The sequence below is a fragment of the Lepidothrix coronata genome, unplaced genomic scaffold (genome assembly GCF_001604755.1).
Source record: "Lepidothrix coronata isolate B3197 unplaced genomic scaffold, Lepidothrix_coronata-1.0 Scaffold4, whole genome shotgun sequence".
NCBI classification, from domain to species: domain Eukaryota; kingdom Metazoa; phylum Chordata; class Aves; order Passeriformes; family Pipridae; genus Lepidothrix; species Lepidothrix coronata.
The window spans coordinates 10782257-10800175 of NW_016690184.1; the positions used below are offsets into that span (position 1 = coordinate 10782257).

General features: G+C 38.1%; 1 protein-coding gene across 1 annotated transcript in view; it reads left to right on the forward strand.

Moving 5' to 3' along the window:
• PM20D2 (peptidase M20 domain containing 2) overlaps positions 1–14763 on the forward strand; it is a 17510-nt gene extending 2747 nt beyond the window's left edge. The window contains exons 3-7 of the mRNA XM_017825279.1: positions 1624–1766; positions 4748–4902; positions 7286–7421; positions 11681–11788; positions 12615–14763. Coding sequence (XP_017680768.1) covers positions 1624–1766; positions 4748–4902; positions 7286–7421; positions 11681–11788; positions 12615–12817 — 745 coding nt within the window. The 3' untranslated portion in view covers positions 12818–14763. The remainder of the gene's footprint in view (positions 1–1623; positions 1767–4747; positions 4903–7285; positions 7422–11680; positions 11789–12614) is intronic.
• The last annotated feature ends 3156 nt before the right edge of the window (positions 14764–17919 follow it).

Consider the following 17919-nt stretch of genomic DNA (forward strand, 5'->3'; position numbering starts at 1 on the left):
TCATTTAATCAGCCTATTGTTGGTCAAACAGGATCCACATTCTTCTGCTGGTATTCTTAAACTGGCTTAGGGTGGTGTTATTCTGCAAAATCTGTTGGGTTTTTCGGACACTCTGTGACATTTGTGTAGCAATAAAAGCACAAGAAAAGGAATGCTGAAAGAATGTTTTTTTAGTAAGAAACACATGTTTCTTGTGGAAAAAGAAAGTTGCAACATGACTTTCTGCTGTACTTTGCTTTCTTCCCATTTTTTGGAGAATGTCGAGGGATATTTGTGGATCGATTTGAGGGGTTGCATTATAATACTTGTGATATTAATGGATACGTTTTTTAATATTGATTTCTTAGTGATAACAAATTTTAAATAAATCTCATACTCTAGAGAAAGGGATCTATGGTTTTCTCGGAGGATGAAGGAGAATGGAAAAGGGCGTACTTAGTTTGGGTTGCTCCAGTAGTAGTAGATGTTTCCTGCTGCAAGAGTACACTCCATTATGCCCCTCTTTGCTATCAAGTATTTAAGTACTGTTATTAATTTACAGCTGTGGCGTGGTTCCGAGCGTGAGGGGTCAGTTCAGGATAACTGGTGAAGTTGGCATTTGTGCAAGACAGAGGGACAAGCAAGTTGGGCTTGCTTAGTATGGTTGGGTAAGAGGAAGGTTGTTTGTGCCAGGGTGGAAGGAAGTCTTTGAGCTTGAAGATGGAGTTTTTTGTGTTAAGGAGTGGGTATGGAGTACAAACTGATTTAGTTAAAATTTCTACTATTGGTAGAAAATATTTGTGTATTTTATAATAGTAAGACCTTATGTAGTTGTCAGCATTTAGTATTTTCCTCTTACGTAAAGAGTTTTCATATAATCTGAAATATTAAATTATTTTGTAAGTCTAATAAAAATGGCCCCAAGATGAAGCAAAGCATGAATTCCTACTAGGTATGTTAAGGTGCATTTTTTTATGACTTCTATGCAATTGGAGGATAACCCTTGCACTAAATTTCCTCCTTGTTGCAAGCCTTTCTACCACCTTTTTCGAGGTGTGCAGGGAAAGAACATCCTTGCTGTAGCATAATAACATGTATTTAGTACTAGGCTATGCCATTACTACACTTGTAAAACTTGACTTTTGTTATTTAGACATGAGTTGTATGTGATCTTACATGCTTTTGCTGTCTTATTGTACGCATTTTATTTGACAAGAATTAGGACAGTCAGCTTCTAATTTTGAGTCCGAGAAAAGGGTTTGTTGTTCTCTGAGAAGAATGTTATAACTTTAAGTCTCAGAACAGTCAGGCAGTGTAAAAAAAAAAAGTGTTGGAGAAATTTAATTAATATGTGAAACCTGTACTCTTCAGGAAAAGGCTTTGTAGTGCTATGTTACCAGTAGCATTCTTGCTTGGCTGGCCCTTGGTATCATTCCATTTTATTGGTTTTCTGGAAATCTTTCAGCATTTTTCTGCACTCAAAGATAGTTTAACTATGCAACAGCCTAGTGCCAGGTAAATTGTTTGGTGTTCTGCTGCACAAAACTTAAATAACATATTTGTGTGAACAAAAGGAGCTTTTTTGTTTTAGACTTTTTTTTTCAGTGAACAAAAAACAAATAAGCAATGCCTTTTATTTCCTAGCGTGACTGTGAAATACTATGGAAAAGCTTCTCATGCTGCTGCTTATCCTTGGGAAGGAGTTAATGCATTAGATGCTGCTGTTCTTGCGTACAACAATCTGTCTGTTTTAAGACAGCAAATGAAACCGACCTGGAGAGTTCATGGTGAGATCTTCATTAAAACTAATGTCCAGCAAGTAGAGTTTAGGCTGTTGAAGTACTAACCTAGAATATCATACATTTCAAAGTATTGCATTAATGCCCTAAATTAGTATAGTCACTTGAAATATTATGAAATAACACCATTTCATTTAAATGGTATGTAAGTGTCCAGAACTAACTGCTGAAAATACACTCACAAGATCATATTCGAAAGAGGACTCTGGTACCTAGGTAGAGGCGAGACAAATTTTAAGTCTTTGCACTTGAAGTTGCAGTTCAGAAAGGAAGAAAAAAGTGCCAAGTTTATTTTGGTGCGTGGCCTTCAATTCCTTAATCTGTGCGTTTTTGTAAAGGTGTAAGATTAAACGCTTCTGAAAAGTGAAGTATTACTGCATCACTTTTTTTAATAGGTATTCCATTAGTAAGACGGCATTTATTGGAAAGGTGTAGTGGTCTGGAGTGAAGTTTATTTGCTGAAGTACAAAGAACAAGTGGTGGCACAAGCTTATATTTCTGGTTAGTAGCCCAATCAACTAGGTGTTGACTGGATTCTAATATTTAATATCTAGTAGATTTTGGATTAGAAAGGTCGTTTTGCACTAAGCTTGACTTGTACTCCTTCAATGTCATGCATCAACATCATCAAAAGTTTCAGCTGAGATGAAGCTGCCCTTTAGCTATAAACCCAGTTTTCCTTATTACATTCAACACAACTTTTTCCAAGTCAAAATTAATAAACTTTGCCAATTCTATAGGACTTCTGAATGTAGAGCTGTTTATTTGGAGTACTTGTTTATGAGCTTAAAACCCTTCCAGAAGTTCTGAGCTGACCATTATATGTCTTCGTTGCTTGTGCTGTATGTAATACAAGTGTGTATTTCTCTCCAGGATATCTGGATAGAGTCCTGATCATTTTGACTCTAGATGAAGCTGTTTGCAGTTGTGCTGTGCATCATGCCCAAAAGAATTTCAGACAGTAGGCATAGCCTCTCCATCCTATTGCTCTGTAGGAAACAAGGCACATAATTATGAGTTTTGGTGTCTGAAATGCATGTGTTGCAGGTGTAAGCTTGGAGGTGCCTAAGTCTTCTGTTGAATCTAAGCCTAAACCCCTAAATACTTCTTTCTTCATAGTTTCTAAAGGCTGCACGGGTAATATTGGAAAAAAACCTAAGTATCTAAAGAAGCCTTCTACAGGTAATGCTTCCTGAACGACAGCAAAACTGAAATTACTGTGTTGATACAACTGCAGTCATAAACCTGGTTTTCAAATTGGAAATATTTAAAATACTTCTGGGAAAGTATAAGCAGACAGAATGAGATTTAATTTTAAGAATGCTTTCTTTACAACACTTTGTTGGAGATCGTGTGTTGTAGACTTGCAGTATAATCAGTGGCTGAATTAAGTGATCCTAAAAATAGTAGTGTTAGCCCACTAACAAAAGCTGAGATAATTTCCATTGTTCGAAGTCTAGGATTTCTAGCTAATGTTTCATGTACTGAAATACTGTTGGTTTGAGTTCCTCTGAGATTTTGATATTACCTTTCTTCCCTGCTTATGAATGGAGTAAGTGTTGCCTCCTTGAAAAACAGGAATGTAGGGTTTTTTCCTGTTCAAAAAGTTGTATTAAACAGGTTGTAAGAAAACCCCAAGGTTTCTCTCCAGAAGGGCAAACTGGCTGCTACTAGTAGTGTTTAGGCAGGTTACTTTTAATCTAGGTCTGCTGTCCAGTCCATATTGCAGTTGCTTTGAAATTTAACTGTAGACATACTCAGACTCTGTCCAGTTCCATTTACAAATGTGCTGGACAAGACAAGTGAAAGTTGTTTACTCATGAAGCTGCTTGTTTTGAGAAAGCGTGTTATGGTATATGTCATGAAAATTTGCACAATTACTTACTTGCTGGTTCCTTTCCTGTGATGTCTGTCCCTCTCATCTGAGCTGTTCCTTTTGTGATAGACAAATACTGACAGTGGATTAATTCAGCACTTTGTTTTTTATTTTGACTGTATTTGAGACTGGAAAGGTATTACTTCAGGTGGAATTCATAATAGGTTTTCAGCACCAAAAGTAATGTTGTGTTGCCCATTTGCATCCTGTTAGTGCTGTCTCTTCAGGCCTCAGCGTCACACATCAGTAACTTGTACAATATTTCCATTTAAGGTAGAGAGTTTCCCAGGTTCTACAGAAAACAAATCTTATTCTACATACCTCAACTGATGGTAGGAGGCCAGAGAAACAGCCTGTTGAAAGCACCTAACTGTTAATGCTTTAAAATCTAATGTAGAATTGGGCTCTATAATGTTTTATTGTTGAAATATCTAAATATTACTGTCTTTTATGGTAGTGCCTCTGATGCTATAATTGAAAAAGACGTAGTTATCACGCATTTCCTTGAGGAAGCACTTTCAACTCAAACTGTACTTGTAAACAAAACTACATATATTATACATTCCCATATTTCTGAAGAATTAGTATGAGGCATCTAATGAACTTTCCATGCACTGCAACACACACATTACTCCAGTGTTGCTGAGAAATGCAACTTAATTTTTCTCCAAGCTCACAAAGTAAGTTGGAAGCATTCTAGTTGAGGAAATGTTGAGAAATTGGAATCCCAGTTAGCCTTTATAGCAATTTTTTTCTTATGGCAGCCGGATTGATTTAGGGCTCTGATGAATTGAATTTCAGGGGATTAATTAGAAATGCTAGTTTGGCTCATCTACAGATTTATAGCAGATATCTAACCAAAGAATGCAGTGAAATTGTGCTGAAAAACACAAACATGTTCCACTTAATCTGATGTGATGTAGAAACTTTTGTCCACATATTGTATTTTTTAAATCCTTTGTATTTCATGCTCAGCTGATGTTTTGTTGTTTTCTGTTTATGTGTTTAGTTCTCGACCAATGAGTTTCGTGACAGGGTTGAAGGTCAAGTTATTCCATTTAACACTGGTAACACAACTTTTCCCTTTCTGCAGGTGTAATAAAAAATGGTGGTGTGAAACCTAACATCATTCCTTCTTACACTGAGCTAGAGTTTTACTTGCGCGCACCTTCAATGAAAGAGCTTTCTGTTCTGACAGAGAAGGTTGAGAACTGCTTCAAATCTGCAGCACTGGCCACAGGGTGCAAAGTAAGAATGTATTCATTGTCTTGTGTTTCTGTTACACAGACCAGAACAGGAAATTGAGGCTTGCATTATTTGTCTGCATGGTGTTTAGCCAAAGTAAATCTGAGTTACTATGATGATCTTTGCTGTTCTGTTGCTTTGTGTCCTGAAAGCAAGCTTTGGTTTATAAATAGAATGCTGCAGAATCCTAGAAGAATCTCGGTTGGGAGAGACCTCCAGAGGTCATCTGGTCTAATCCTATGTTCAGAGCAGATTGCTGAGTGCCACGTGAACTTCTGAGTACTTCCAGAGCTGAAATTCTGCATCTTCTGTCAGCAAGTGCTCTACCCAGCTCATGGTGAATGAGAGTTTTCCTAATGTTTGTGCTGTGATGACTTGAGCACTGGAACAGGTCACCTGGAGAGAGATTGTGGTGTTTCCATCCTTGGAGATACTCAAATTCTGCTTTGATGTGGTTCTGGGCAATCAGCTCTAGGTGACCCTGATTGAGCAGGGGAATTGGACAAGATGACCTCCGTAGGTGCTTTCCAGCATCAGCCATTATGTGATTCTGTTGTATCTAATGGGAATTCCCTTTGTTGCCTCTTGTCACATCACTTTGACCTCCGAGAAGTCTGGTTCTGTCTTCTCTGTACCATCCCCATCTGATAACTGTAGACAGCAATAAGATGTCCCACTAACCTGCTGTTTTGAAGGCTCAACAAATCGAGTTCCTTCAACCTGTCCTTGTAGGTCATGTTCTTCACCTGCTTATCTTGATGGCCTTCTGGTGGCCTAGCTCTAGTCTTGATTGGAGGAGCACAAAATGAACACAGCACCAGATGTGGTCTCACAGGAGTTGTCTACATCAAATGATAGAAATATTGAAACAGTAATGGCACCACTATTGGTTGCAGATGACTGCTACAGGTAACGGGCAGCAATGTGGATTTTTTGTGCCACTGATTGTAACACTTGGAGGTTGCATGTCTCGTGTCATCTGAGCCAGACACGTTGTCATGAAAAGCTGAGCTTGATCATGCACTATCTGCTCTTCCATGAGTGTATGCACGATCGCCTTGTGATTCGTGAGCCTGGACACGGGTCTTAGGAGGATTTATTTGGTCTGTAATCCCTCTGGAAACTTGAGGGGATAGGACAGTCTGACCAATCTGTAGTTTTCAAGGTCCTCCTCTTGGCCCTTCAAGGCGGATGTGACCTTTAGCTCTTTTTCAGTGAGCTGGAGAATTCCTCTATTTCAATGACACTTAGAAAATGATAGCTCCCAGATTGCATTTCTGCTTCTCTCTTAATCTGCATCCTTGGATGCATCCTGCCCAATCCCATATACATACAATTTCTTCAAGTGCCCCACAATTTTTTTTGTTTTGCTGTGGGTGATGTTTCTGTCCTACAGACAGTGCTGACAGGCTCAGAGACCTGGGAGGCTTGGTGGCAAACCTTACTGGTAGGAACAAGCAAAACAGGTATTGGGTGTTTTGTCTTTTTTTTTTTTTTTTTTTACCATGTTCTTTGTCACTAGGTCCTTTGCCCCATTGAATAGCAGGCTCATGTAGCAATAAAATGTGAAAAATTGAGTGATTTTTTTTCAGTTAGCATTCCCACTTTTTTTTGCTTTTAGTAAATAGAGGTATGCCTCCTCTGGCTGGTTCAAGCAACATGACTACCTTGCATTGTATTGCTAAGGTAGGTTGTTCTACCTAGTCTGTAGTTACAGCTTTATGACTAATAGAACTATAAAAAGAATGTATGTGCTCATCAAAACAAATAGATATGGTATGTGTGAATGTGAACTTGTCAGTTTTGTAGTCTATTTGAGGCATTAGATACTGTTTTCCTACTGTGGCCTTCTCGCTCTATTTAGAAAAGGGCTTCAGAAAGCGTACTTTCTGCAGAATGAAAGTTAAAATCTCTCTTGAAATTTGACATTGATAGGTTTTTTTTCCCATTTGTTTTCAAACTTCTCAACTGCGTGAAGTCACTTCATGAATGGGGCTGTATTTATTGGAAGTGTGCTAAACAAAGGTAAAATAGAATTTGGTAAAAGCCTAAATTGATTTCTATGTAGTTTAATAGTTCCTGTAGTAGGAATTATTAGACAGTGTTACAGGAAATGTTTGTTTCCCATTTTTGGAGAAAATTGTGAAATCCTTGCTTCTGGAATTTGACTGTGTAGTGCAAGCTGAACAGAATGCCAGCTGTGTTTTGATCAAGAGTAATATTTGGCAGAATGTAGTGTTTTTGAAAGAAACTTAGCACTTATGTCTGTTTTGCCTTGGGCTTGAAGTATGGATACGTAGTTATTTTTTCTGGCCTTTAGATTATTTACATTGAACTGGCTTACGTTGGAGAAAAACTTAAAATAATTTGGGGTTTTTTTGTCTAGGTGGAAATAAAAGGTGGTGAAAATGATTACTACAATGTGCTTCCAAATAAGAGCCTCCAGCAAATTTACAAGGAGAATGGAAAGAAGCTTGGGATAGAATTTATATCAGAAGATGCTATCTTGAATGGTTTGTCAGGTAACTCCATCTGTATTTTTTGTTATGACTGAAGCTTGGGTTGATCAACCTTAAAGTGTGTAAAACAATGGAATAGAGCTAGGTTAAACCCAGTTTGGTCAGAAGAAAAAGCCAAATTACAATAGTGAAGTTCTGTAAAAGGTTTGTATCTCTGGCAGGTGTTTTTGTATTTGTTGTAGAAGCTGAGAACAAGTAAGAAGAGCAGTAATTGTTTTCTGATAATAGTTCTGAAAATATTTCAATTAATAAACAGTTTGATTGGGGGAAAGGTTGGAGAGCTAAGAACAGTCTTACTGAGAACATGAGGATGTGTAATGAATTGTGTCTCATTCTGTGACCTTGAAATACAGAATCCTGGTTTGCTATGCATGGGGATGAGACTTTGTTTATAGGAACCTTTTTTAATAGTATTTTACAAGCTTTCATATAAACAAATCTACTAGAATGTAACAAATATCTCAGAGGGAGTTTTTCGAGATATTTATAAATGGGAGTTTAAGCATCTCACCCTAATTTAATCTTTTCATTAACAGGCCTCTAATTTTAGTTCAAGAGTTCAACAGATTAGTTTTCCAAAGGATGCTGTTCAAGTAGATGTTCGCTTTTGGGTCTTGACTGTGTCTCAAACGATTTAACTTTTTTGGTCTCGGAGCTGTAACAGGAATGTGAATGCTTAGGTGGATTTCTCATTATACTTAACAGGGTTTTTTTTTCAGAATGTTCCTACAGGAGCTCTGTTCAAGTCTTAACTGCTGCTCATACTTTTGGCTTTCACTACTGATCATAACTGTATAAATGGACATTTTTACTCCACTTATGCTAATGGTTTTTCTCTTAGAAAGAAAATACTTTTCTCGGTAAAAAGTTACGCTAACTAGTTTGATTGTGGTGCTTATCTTCTCTATATTAAATGCAGATTATATTTGGAGTTTGGGTAAGCTTGGTGTTTGGGAACAGAGCTCTCCAAACTTTTTTTTGTGGACGTGGGAGACTTCATATCCCCTGGTATTGTGGATTCTTTTTTTTTTCTGTTTCTTACTTCCCTTCCAAATTAAACATGTTTTTTTCGACTGGTTCATTGTCTTGTGTGTAGAAGCAAATTATTACTAAAGGCAGGTTTCTTTTTTTCTTTGGTGCAGTACAAATAAGATTTATACTTTGCTGGTTTAGCCAAAGAAAGGGGCTGAGGAAACTTACATAGAATGTTTACTGTAGTGCTACTGTACTTTCTGGAGCTCTGCTAGTTGCTTCCTTCAAACCATTGTATTAAGAATGATTGTGAATATTGATGATCTTGCTTTTGTTCAGAGGACTTCAAGTAAACTTAGCACAGACACCCACTTGTAATGGGACTTTCATATGTAAGTTACATGATATGCTAAATGTTAACCATTAACTTGCTTAAATCAAAACTCCGCATATGCCTGTTCCATCCTTGAATTGCTTGTCAAATGTCAAAATGTGCTTGAGCAATTGCATTTCTATCTTGCACTGCTGTAGGTTTTACTGAATTTTCTTTCCACAGCTTCTCCTGTGAATTTTTGCAGTGGGAATTCAGGAGTGATACAAAGCACAATCTCCAGAGCCATAGGAGTGGAACTTTGTATGCTACCCTTTTCTGGGGGGGGGTTGAGTGTTTTGTGTCATCTTTTTCAAGACCTCTATTTCTGTTTAGTTTTCATACAGTTTTCAATGTTTTCTTTTAGGATATCAGTTTCTTCTGTTGAAAGGGAAGGAAGATAGCTCAGTTGCTTCTCCATGTCTGTGCAGCAGAAAAGTCGTAAACAGATGAGCAAACTCGCTGCCACCTCTACATGGGTATTGGTATCGGTCTGCTCACAGGTATCGCTCTAGGCAGCTAAGCGTTACAAAGAGTTTCTTTAGCACATCAAATCACACTACTCCGTGTGTGCCTTGTGCCCGCTCTGCTCGCTTGGCACACAGCCAGGGTGACGTAAATGACATGAAACTGAGTTAGCTTGGACCAGGTGCCGTGGCCTGTTTCTCCTCCTGCTGGCGGTAGGGCAGCTTTACTGCGGGATACCAGTAACCTCCCAAAGAAGATGGCTTAATTGAGCATGCCTTAGATGAGGCACCAACACTTGTGATAACTTTGATATTTTTAGCATTCATGGGATTCATTAGTTCCCCGTGCACAAGACTGATACAGGCAATATTAAGAAGGAGGCAGTATGCTTTGAAAATGCCACTTTTGGAGCTTGGGACTGTATATAAATGTTTCCTGGAATCTTTGGTATTTTCCCCTCCATTCATGTTTGTGGTAATACTGACTTCTATTAAATATTCAGTGACTTGAAGAGGCTTCAGTATCAGCTTCAGGATATGTTTTTGAGTGGCTGGAGGTCCCACTACCTCTCTGTTGAAGACAGTGCAGAATTCTGTATATTGCAGCTGCAATTATTTATACTTCTAGAAGGAGTCCTGATCTGTATGTATCTGGCAAGCATACAATTTCAGATGTTTGTATGGAAGCCACTGGAACGCCTGATGTTGTAAACGTGCATCTAGGTTATTACCACTAAAGGGTGTCTCTTTTTATCTGTTAGAGGGGAGAATTTGACTGTCACATTTTTATTAAAAGCTGCCTGAATTTTGGCTCTCCATATTACTAGAAAATACCCAGTTTAAATCCCTCTATTCAGCAAAAATAATTTGTAAACTGGAATTTTACATGACTGGAAGCTGTGATGCACTGACATTTCTGATGTTTCATTTGCTAAGTAAGAGCAGGGAAAAGGGCAGCACTGTCTTTCCAGCAGTTTATGTATTAGGAGTTAGTAAGGCAAGTCTAGAACTCTTGGCTTAGTCTGGAGGATGCAGAACTTTTAGACTTCTGTTTTGTCTGTCCAGGCTGACCAAAGAATGAATCAGTAGTACAGACTACTGGAAATTAAAATAACTTGTTGCTGTGCCAAGACTTGGGTTTTCTTCAAATGCATGATGAATTTATTGGAAAAGATGTTTTTGGACAAGTCTTGCTTCTTCCAAGTCTTTGCTCTGTAAGCAGAGCAAATAGCAAACTCTTGTCCTCATAATGTAGGCTCTGTGGACTCACTTTTAATGCTTCCAAGTAAAATCTGTATTCTTCAATCATTTTATTATTAAATTTTAAGGCATTGGCAATATCATCTCTTCACAAAGTATCATGATGTGGAGGCTACCTGATACAAATAATTTTAAATCTTTGGGATGGTCATTTTATACTATAGAAACAAATTGCTATAGAAACAAATCCTTGCATCTCTGGCTTGAAAAAAGTTAATTGAGATCTTAGTTGATCATCCCCATTTTTCCCTGCTATGACTTTCTCTGGTGTCTGGATATCACAATAACTAGTATGTTGATTTCTCCAGCTTCAAAATGTCATTTTAACAAATAATGAGTGGATTGCTTGTTTGGGTAAAAAAAAAAGGCACTTGGGATGTAGTTGTAGACTCTTGGATGATTTACTATGGAGGATCTACTACTTGGGGATGATATCATTCAATAGATATGGCAGTACTGTGAGATAGATCCTGTCACTAGATAACAGATTGAAAGTGGTAGTCAGACATGAAAGCATCATGATTAAAATCTGCAGCACTGCTATCAGGGGGTTTTTTTATATCTGCAAAGCACTAGCATTTTGTCTGAAGTTTAGTTCTGATTTTATTTCAAGAGTGCTTGTGCTGTTAAGATTTCCGTAACTGAGAATAGTCAAAGGGCACGGGGGAAAAATAGTTGTCCTCAATCTGGTTTTGTTTAAAGATAGATTTCTACTTCAGAGTCTTCTAACACTGAATGTTTGCATATTGGTGAGAAGTGGGAAGTTTTGGGCCTAGTTTTAAGGGCTGTAACAGGAAAATTGCTGAAGTGCCAGAAATGTCAGGGTTTGCAGCTTTCATTGTTTAATTGTTTTCATAATTAGCAGCTTACTATTGGGAGATGCTTGATAAAAGATTAACAGTAAAGGGAATAGGAACATGCTGGTACATCTTCCTTGCAGTCTGGTAACTGATCATTGATCAGAAGCACAATGGAGAGCAGCATCTGGAGATGACTAGTTAGGGAAAGCACCTTGGTGATGGGAGGTATTTATATGGATAATGACTCCTTAGAAGTGCTTTTATTTTGTTATTTGGGGCAAAGGATATTCTGTTTTAGATACAAGCAGGAGATAATGTCTTTCAGGCATTTTCTTACAGCGTTCAAAACTGTTCAACACTTGTTCATTAAGAAAATCTCTATGCTCCTTCTAGGTTCCACAGACTTTGGAAATGTTACATTTGTGGTCCCTGGGCTTCATCCTTATTTTTATATTGGCTCTGATGCGTTGAATCATACTGAGCAGTACACAGAAGCTGCAGGTGAGTGGAAGTGAAAAAGGTTAAAGGTTTATATTTGGAACCCTTATACATTGTAGAGGCTGCTTGCTGATTTCACTACAGCAAACCTAAGAAATAGAGAATATTTCAAATTACAGAGAATTAAAGCTTTCATATGTTTCTATGGTATTCAAAGGTACTGTGTATAGTGTAGCTTTGTATGTATAATGTTTAAAAGTGTAAATATGAAATGGGCTGCATGTGACTATGTTATAGAAACAAGGTTGCTTTTGTCAAGCATGATGAGATTTGAGCTGAATATGGACCCTGAAACTATTTAACTACATTAATAGTAGAGTTGCAGAAAAAGCTGACAAATGTAGAATTTCTGGGTTTGTATCTAAAGTTAAACGTATATGGGAAGGATGATCACTTTTCATATGAAAAACCTGACTTGGTATACCATCTAGACACAAGAAATTAGACAGATTATCCCAAGCAGCATATTCAGAAGAGTTTCTAAACATGAGACAAAAGAAAAAATTTTTACTCCCAAAGCACAGTGCTTTGGAAACATAACAGTGCCAGCTGTATAAAACTCCACATTGTCTAAAAAGCAAAACATGAATGCTCATTTTCCCGTTTTCAGTCTTAGTTGTTTATATCAGTAGCAGAAAATTAAGTACTTACATGTGAAAAATTGGTTTGAGGCATGAGAAAATGGGCTTATACTTCATGCAAGTAGATTAAGAAACTGTTCTTGCCATTGGAACTTAAAGATCTTATTTTACAGACTATGCCTTATGCAGTAAGCTAGTGGTTTAATATTAGTAATCTAACGTGAAATTCCTTACTTTGTTTTTTGCAGGGTCACAGACTGCTCAGTTCTATGCTTTGCGCACAGCCAAAGCTTTGGCAATGACAGCACTGGATGTCATTTTCAAGCCAGGTCTGTTAGAAGAAGTCAGGAAAGACTTTACAGAGACGAAGCTTAAAGAAGAGGGGCAAATAAATCCAATAGAACCTAAAAAGGAATCCGATGTTGGCGTAGGAGCATGTGCATCACACTAAACTCCATTAAGCCTCTCTCAGTAGGATTGACTTAATGGAAATGCTGTATTTAAATCCTAGTAGGGGCTGGATAAATATATAGCTGAAGAAATATTGTTTTGTTTGTTTGTTTGTTTGTTTTACTTTAGGAAAAGCAAACAGTATTGCATTCAAAAATGTGCAGTTTCATCTAGCTCTAATGTTTGTGTTCAATATGGTGATGAATTTCATAAAGAGATCTCAAATATGTTGTCTTTCATTTGCTGTGTTGAATGAATTATAGTGTTCAGATCCCTTGTTAGTGATTTTCTATGTATTGCTGAAGTAATATTCCTTACAGGGGTAATATGGCAGTTTTTCTAAAAAAAGCACAGTTCATTCAGTAATCGTAGGCTGAATCTGAAGCATTTCTCTCTGGCCAGTCACTTTTCTTGGCACAAAATGGAGACCTCAGGTTCCACCGGAGAGAAGGGGCTGTGTTTGGAAACATGCCTGGTTATGACAATAATAGCTTCCAGCAATGGAAGAGAATTGTTTGTATGGAAATGCAGTCTGTGAAGCTTGATCTTCCTGAAATGCATTGATCTTCCTCCTAATAAATTTTGGAGGTGTTGTGGAGAAGTCATGGATCACAAAATTGGAAAGCAACTAAACGTTTAAATTAAATTTGTTTAACACATTGAAACTACTGCAGGAAAAGTGCTGCTCTAAGGCAATACAAATGTTGCACCAGCTTAACTGATCTGAAGGATGTGTATAAATTTAGCTAAACCAGTGACAATTTTTTTTTACAAACATACAAGTGTGGTACCATGAAGCAGTAAATGAAGGTCACCTTAAATTGGTTGCGTGCAAACCCCTCTGGTTATCTCAGGGAAGCTTGCACTGAGGATTGCTGGTGCAGTAACTGGCTTCTTAAACATGTTTGTTCCCATATCCTAAGCAGCAGATCTATTAAGTCATGTTTCCATATCCTAAGTAGCAGATCTGTTAAGTCTTGTCAGTTGTCCTTTTTGTGTGTTGTGTTGTTAGTCTGTTTAATCCTTGTTATTTTGCTTCCCAGAGATATTAATACTGCAGATTTGATCTAGGTGGTGTGCACCCAAGCACATTAGGATTTTTTACATTCACTTATTAAAGGACCTCATGAACCAGTGGAAAGTGGAACCAGTGGACAGACTGAGTGAGAAAGCAACATACTGGTTAATGTTTTCCTAAGCATAAGTATTACAGTAAGATTCAGAAAAAAAGTCAGGCAAACTGTATTCCCCAGGAAGTCAGAATGCACAAAATAATTTCAGAAACTTTTTTTTTTTTAACAGCACCAGTGTCTAAATGATAAAGACTAAAATTCTATTCAGAATTTATAGTTAGTTTATTTCTACATTCAACTTCCAGTTTTACACCAGTATCCTTGTTTCCAGTAGCAGACAGTTTTGACAGATGAATGCATGAAAGAGATGAGGCTTGGACTGTGAGCTATAGGTACATACAGGGTAGTAAGTTGAATACTAAATCCAACTGAAATTTGTTCCAAGATTTGTCAAAGGAACTTTCTCCTTAACTTGTAATCTACAGTCTGCCTTGCCAGGCACAATTGCAATTCATTAAGATCTACTGTGTTAACAGCCCAATTCATTAATTTCCTTAGCACATGTTGCTTTTTATTTCTTCCTGCATGAACTGCTTGGCCCGTTGCTTTCCTGTTTTTAAGATGGTGTGTTGGGATCCCAGTGATGGCAATACATGCTATGTCATTGTGTTTCCTACCAGCTGATGTGCATTACAGCCTTCTCAGTTCTCTTTGTCCAGACTTGCTGGCTGCATCATGTCCAAGATCAGTTAATTAAACTTTTCTGCACTAGAAGCACATCTTCATTTTGTTGTAATCATTGCTGGAATTAAAATGGAATTGAAGTACTGATTAAAGATGAGTTGATATTAATAAAGCAATTTAATTGTGTGTATCAGTTTGGCCTGGCTTTCTTGCCAAGTCCAAGCTGTCCCCTCCCCGCTCCTGCTCTTTCAAGCGAGGAAAAAAAAACCGAACCACAGAAAAACCGAAAGAAGCCCAAACAAAACGGGATTATATCAAAAATATGTATTTACATATATTTACAATTATATACACAATTTGAATATATTGTACACACAATAGGGAGCTCCCAAGGGGGAAAAAAGGGAAAAGGGAGGGGGGAAACAGGGATAAAAAAAACCAAAACAAATATCCTCCAAATATACACCGCTAATAGAGAGCTAGCGAATAAATTAAAAAAAACGAATTAAATACTTCCGTGCACGAGACAGCAGAACCGTGTGAAGCACCAACCAACTCCCCACGCCTCCCAGAGGGGCTGGAGATAAGGGAGGATCTGAGCAGGCAGGCCTTGGCCTATACGAGCAAAGACTGTCTGTGGAGAGACCTGTCGCCTTCAACCACCGGAAGAGAGAAGAGAGTGAGCACTCTTATCTACGCCTTATTTATATGTTGTGTTATGTTAAAGGATGATATGGAATACTTCCTTCGGTTTCTGACCCCCATTGCTAAGGAAGGCCTAAAAAAAAAAATGCAAAAGCCAACCCACTATATTGTGATTAAATTCTCTTGTCATTTGCTTAATATTGAGATGCTGCATGACTTTATTTGAATAGCATGTTTGATTTTTTTGCCCCTCTAGTTTGTTATGATTATATAAGAGTGAGGTTGTTTTAAGCTTTCCATTTTGGTCTGCCTTTCAGAGGGTTAATGCTTTTCAAATACAATATTTAATGTAACTGTTAAAACATGTTAGAATTGATAGAATAATAGGAATGGTGCTTGGGAGGGTTCTCTGTAGGATCTCTGTCAGGCTAAACCTGGTCCAGCCTCCAGTTTGAAGTGGGATTATTATCAGCACTAGATCAGGTGATCTTTGCTGCATTTGCTGAATGCTTGAATCCTCATTCAGCCTCCTTGTTCAATGCCCCATGTGACCTAACTCTGATTTGTGTCTCAGGATATTTATTCTTGAGGTTCAGAACTAAAGCAGTTTGAGAATTAACATTGCAATTTTACTATCACAGTGATACTATATATAAGAGAAATTTCTGTGGGAATAAAACTCACTTTGATTTTCAGTCATTTGTGCTCATAAATCAAATCTATATGAAAAAATCTGTCATGTTTTTTAAGTTGCCCTAACTGCAGTCTTCCCCAAGCTGATTATAATTTAAGAATATTGGAATGTTTGTCAGGAATAGTATTCTCAGCAATGAATCAAAGTGTGTAGATAATGAACTGTAATGGCTGAAATTATTCTGAACAGCTGATGGCAAATCACAGATATGTAAGGATGAGGTGATTATATCCAGATGTTGTGAAGAACTTAAAGCCTCTAGCAGCCCACCAAGCTACTGTATTTCCTTATTTAATATCTGTCCTAGAATTTGAGTGAAAGATAACACCTTGTTTCAGGCAAAACAAAACATGAAATACAATGGATTTTTTTTTTTTTTAATGAAAAGACAAGGAGAGAACTTGCAGCCTGCTGTGTTCTTGGTATAGAAGGGCCCAGCAGCCTTTTTTCAAATAGTAAATGGGAAGCAGCTTTATGTTCTTGTGAATCCGATTTCTGTAATCATTTCCCTCCCATTGTCTGAGTGCTCTGTACCTGATCCCATGGCAGTCACAGGGAGCAGGACTGTGTTCCTGTGAAGAAGGGTCATGACACATCATCAAATTAAGTCTGGCTAGTATTCATTGAGTGATCTCATAACTTGCTAACAGCATTCTTGAAAACAGACTATTATTTAGAGACAAGTGTTTAGGATTAAATAATTGTAATGTAGACTGACTTTTTTATTTCCTTTTTCCCCCATAAGGTTTGCAGTTTCCTTCCCTTAATGTAGCAGCCCTCCACAGAGCCTTTGTCTAGCAGCCTGTTTGGTTGACTCCTGCTGCCCCCCACCTTTTGTTCTCATGAGGAACAGAAGTGCATCTCATATAAGAGTTCTTACCCAAACTCTACTAAACCAAAGTTGGGTAAGACTGCTGCTGGTTTAGATCCCTTTAAGCACTAATGGAAGCCAAAAGTGTCTTGACAAACTCCTCCAGAATTTTTCTCAGCTACAACTACATCTGAATGCTCTTATTTAAAAATACAGTGACAAGCCATATGCTTCAGTCCTGGGAAAGAATGAAGTTCACGTGGTTGAGCATAGTGTAAACAGCCATTTATATGGTGCTGTAGTTCATGATAGTTATAGAGTATCGTAGAATGATTTGGGTTGGAAGGGACCTTAAAGATCACCTCGTTCCAATCCCTGCCATGGGCAGGGACGCCTTCCAGTAGACCAGATTGCTCAAAGCCCCGTCCACCCTGGCCTTGAACACCTCCTGGGATGGGACATCCACAGCTTCTGTTCCAGTGCCTCACCACCCTAATATCCAATCTAAACCTACCCTCTTTCAGTTTGACGCCATTCCTGCTTGTCCTATTACTACAGGCCCTTGTAAAAAGTCTCTTTCCCATCTCTCTTGTAGGCCTGCTTTAGGTACTGAAAGGCTGCAATTACGTCACCCAAAGCCACCTCTTCTCCAGGCTGTATGATCCCAATAGCAACTGCTATCTCTGCTACAATCTAGTGAAAGACTTCGGCACTCCCTACAGCCTGAAGCCTGGATAGCTGCATGTTTTTTTGGGAGCTCTGCCTTGGTTGCTATGTCCTTTCAGTGAGCTGAGTAGATACCATACCTGAGCTCCTGGCTGCCCCTATACAGTTGTCTTTTCAGCTGTTTAGTCTCAGAGTTACCTAGCAAGTGTAATAGTGGCTCATTTCTTCCTAACTTCTCAAGAAGTTATTGAAGGATAAAAGCACACAGCTCTGGTGCATGTTCATTACAGTACTGGAGTCTTGTTTCACAACAAAATTCATCAGAAGTTACAATTTTCCATAGTTTTCCTGTTTATATATGCTTTTGGTTCTTGGAGATTGGAATATGCTTCACACTCTAACATTTGTTCAGCTTTCAAAGATTTATTTGAGCATCTGAATGGCCTCGTGTTGTACTGCCACCAAGCTGGTGTGGAACGTGGAGTACATGGGGTCTCATGTTTTCTTTCTCTTTCTCTTTGCTGCTTCCT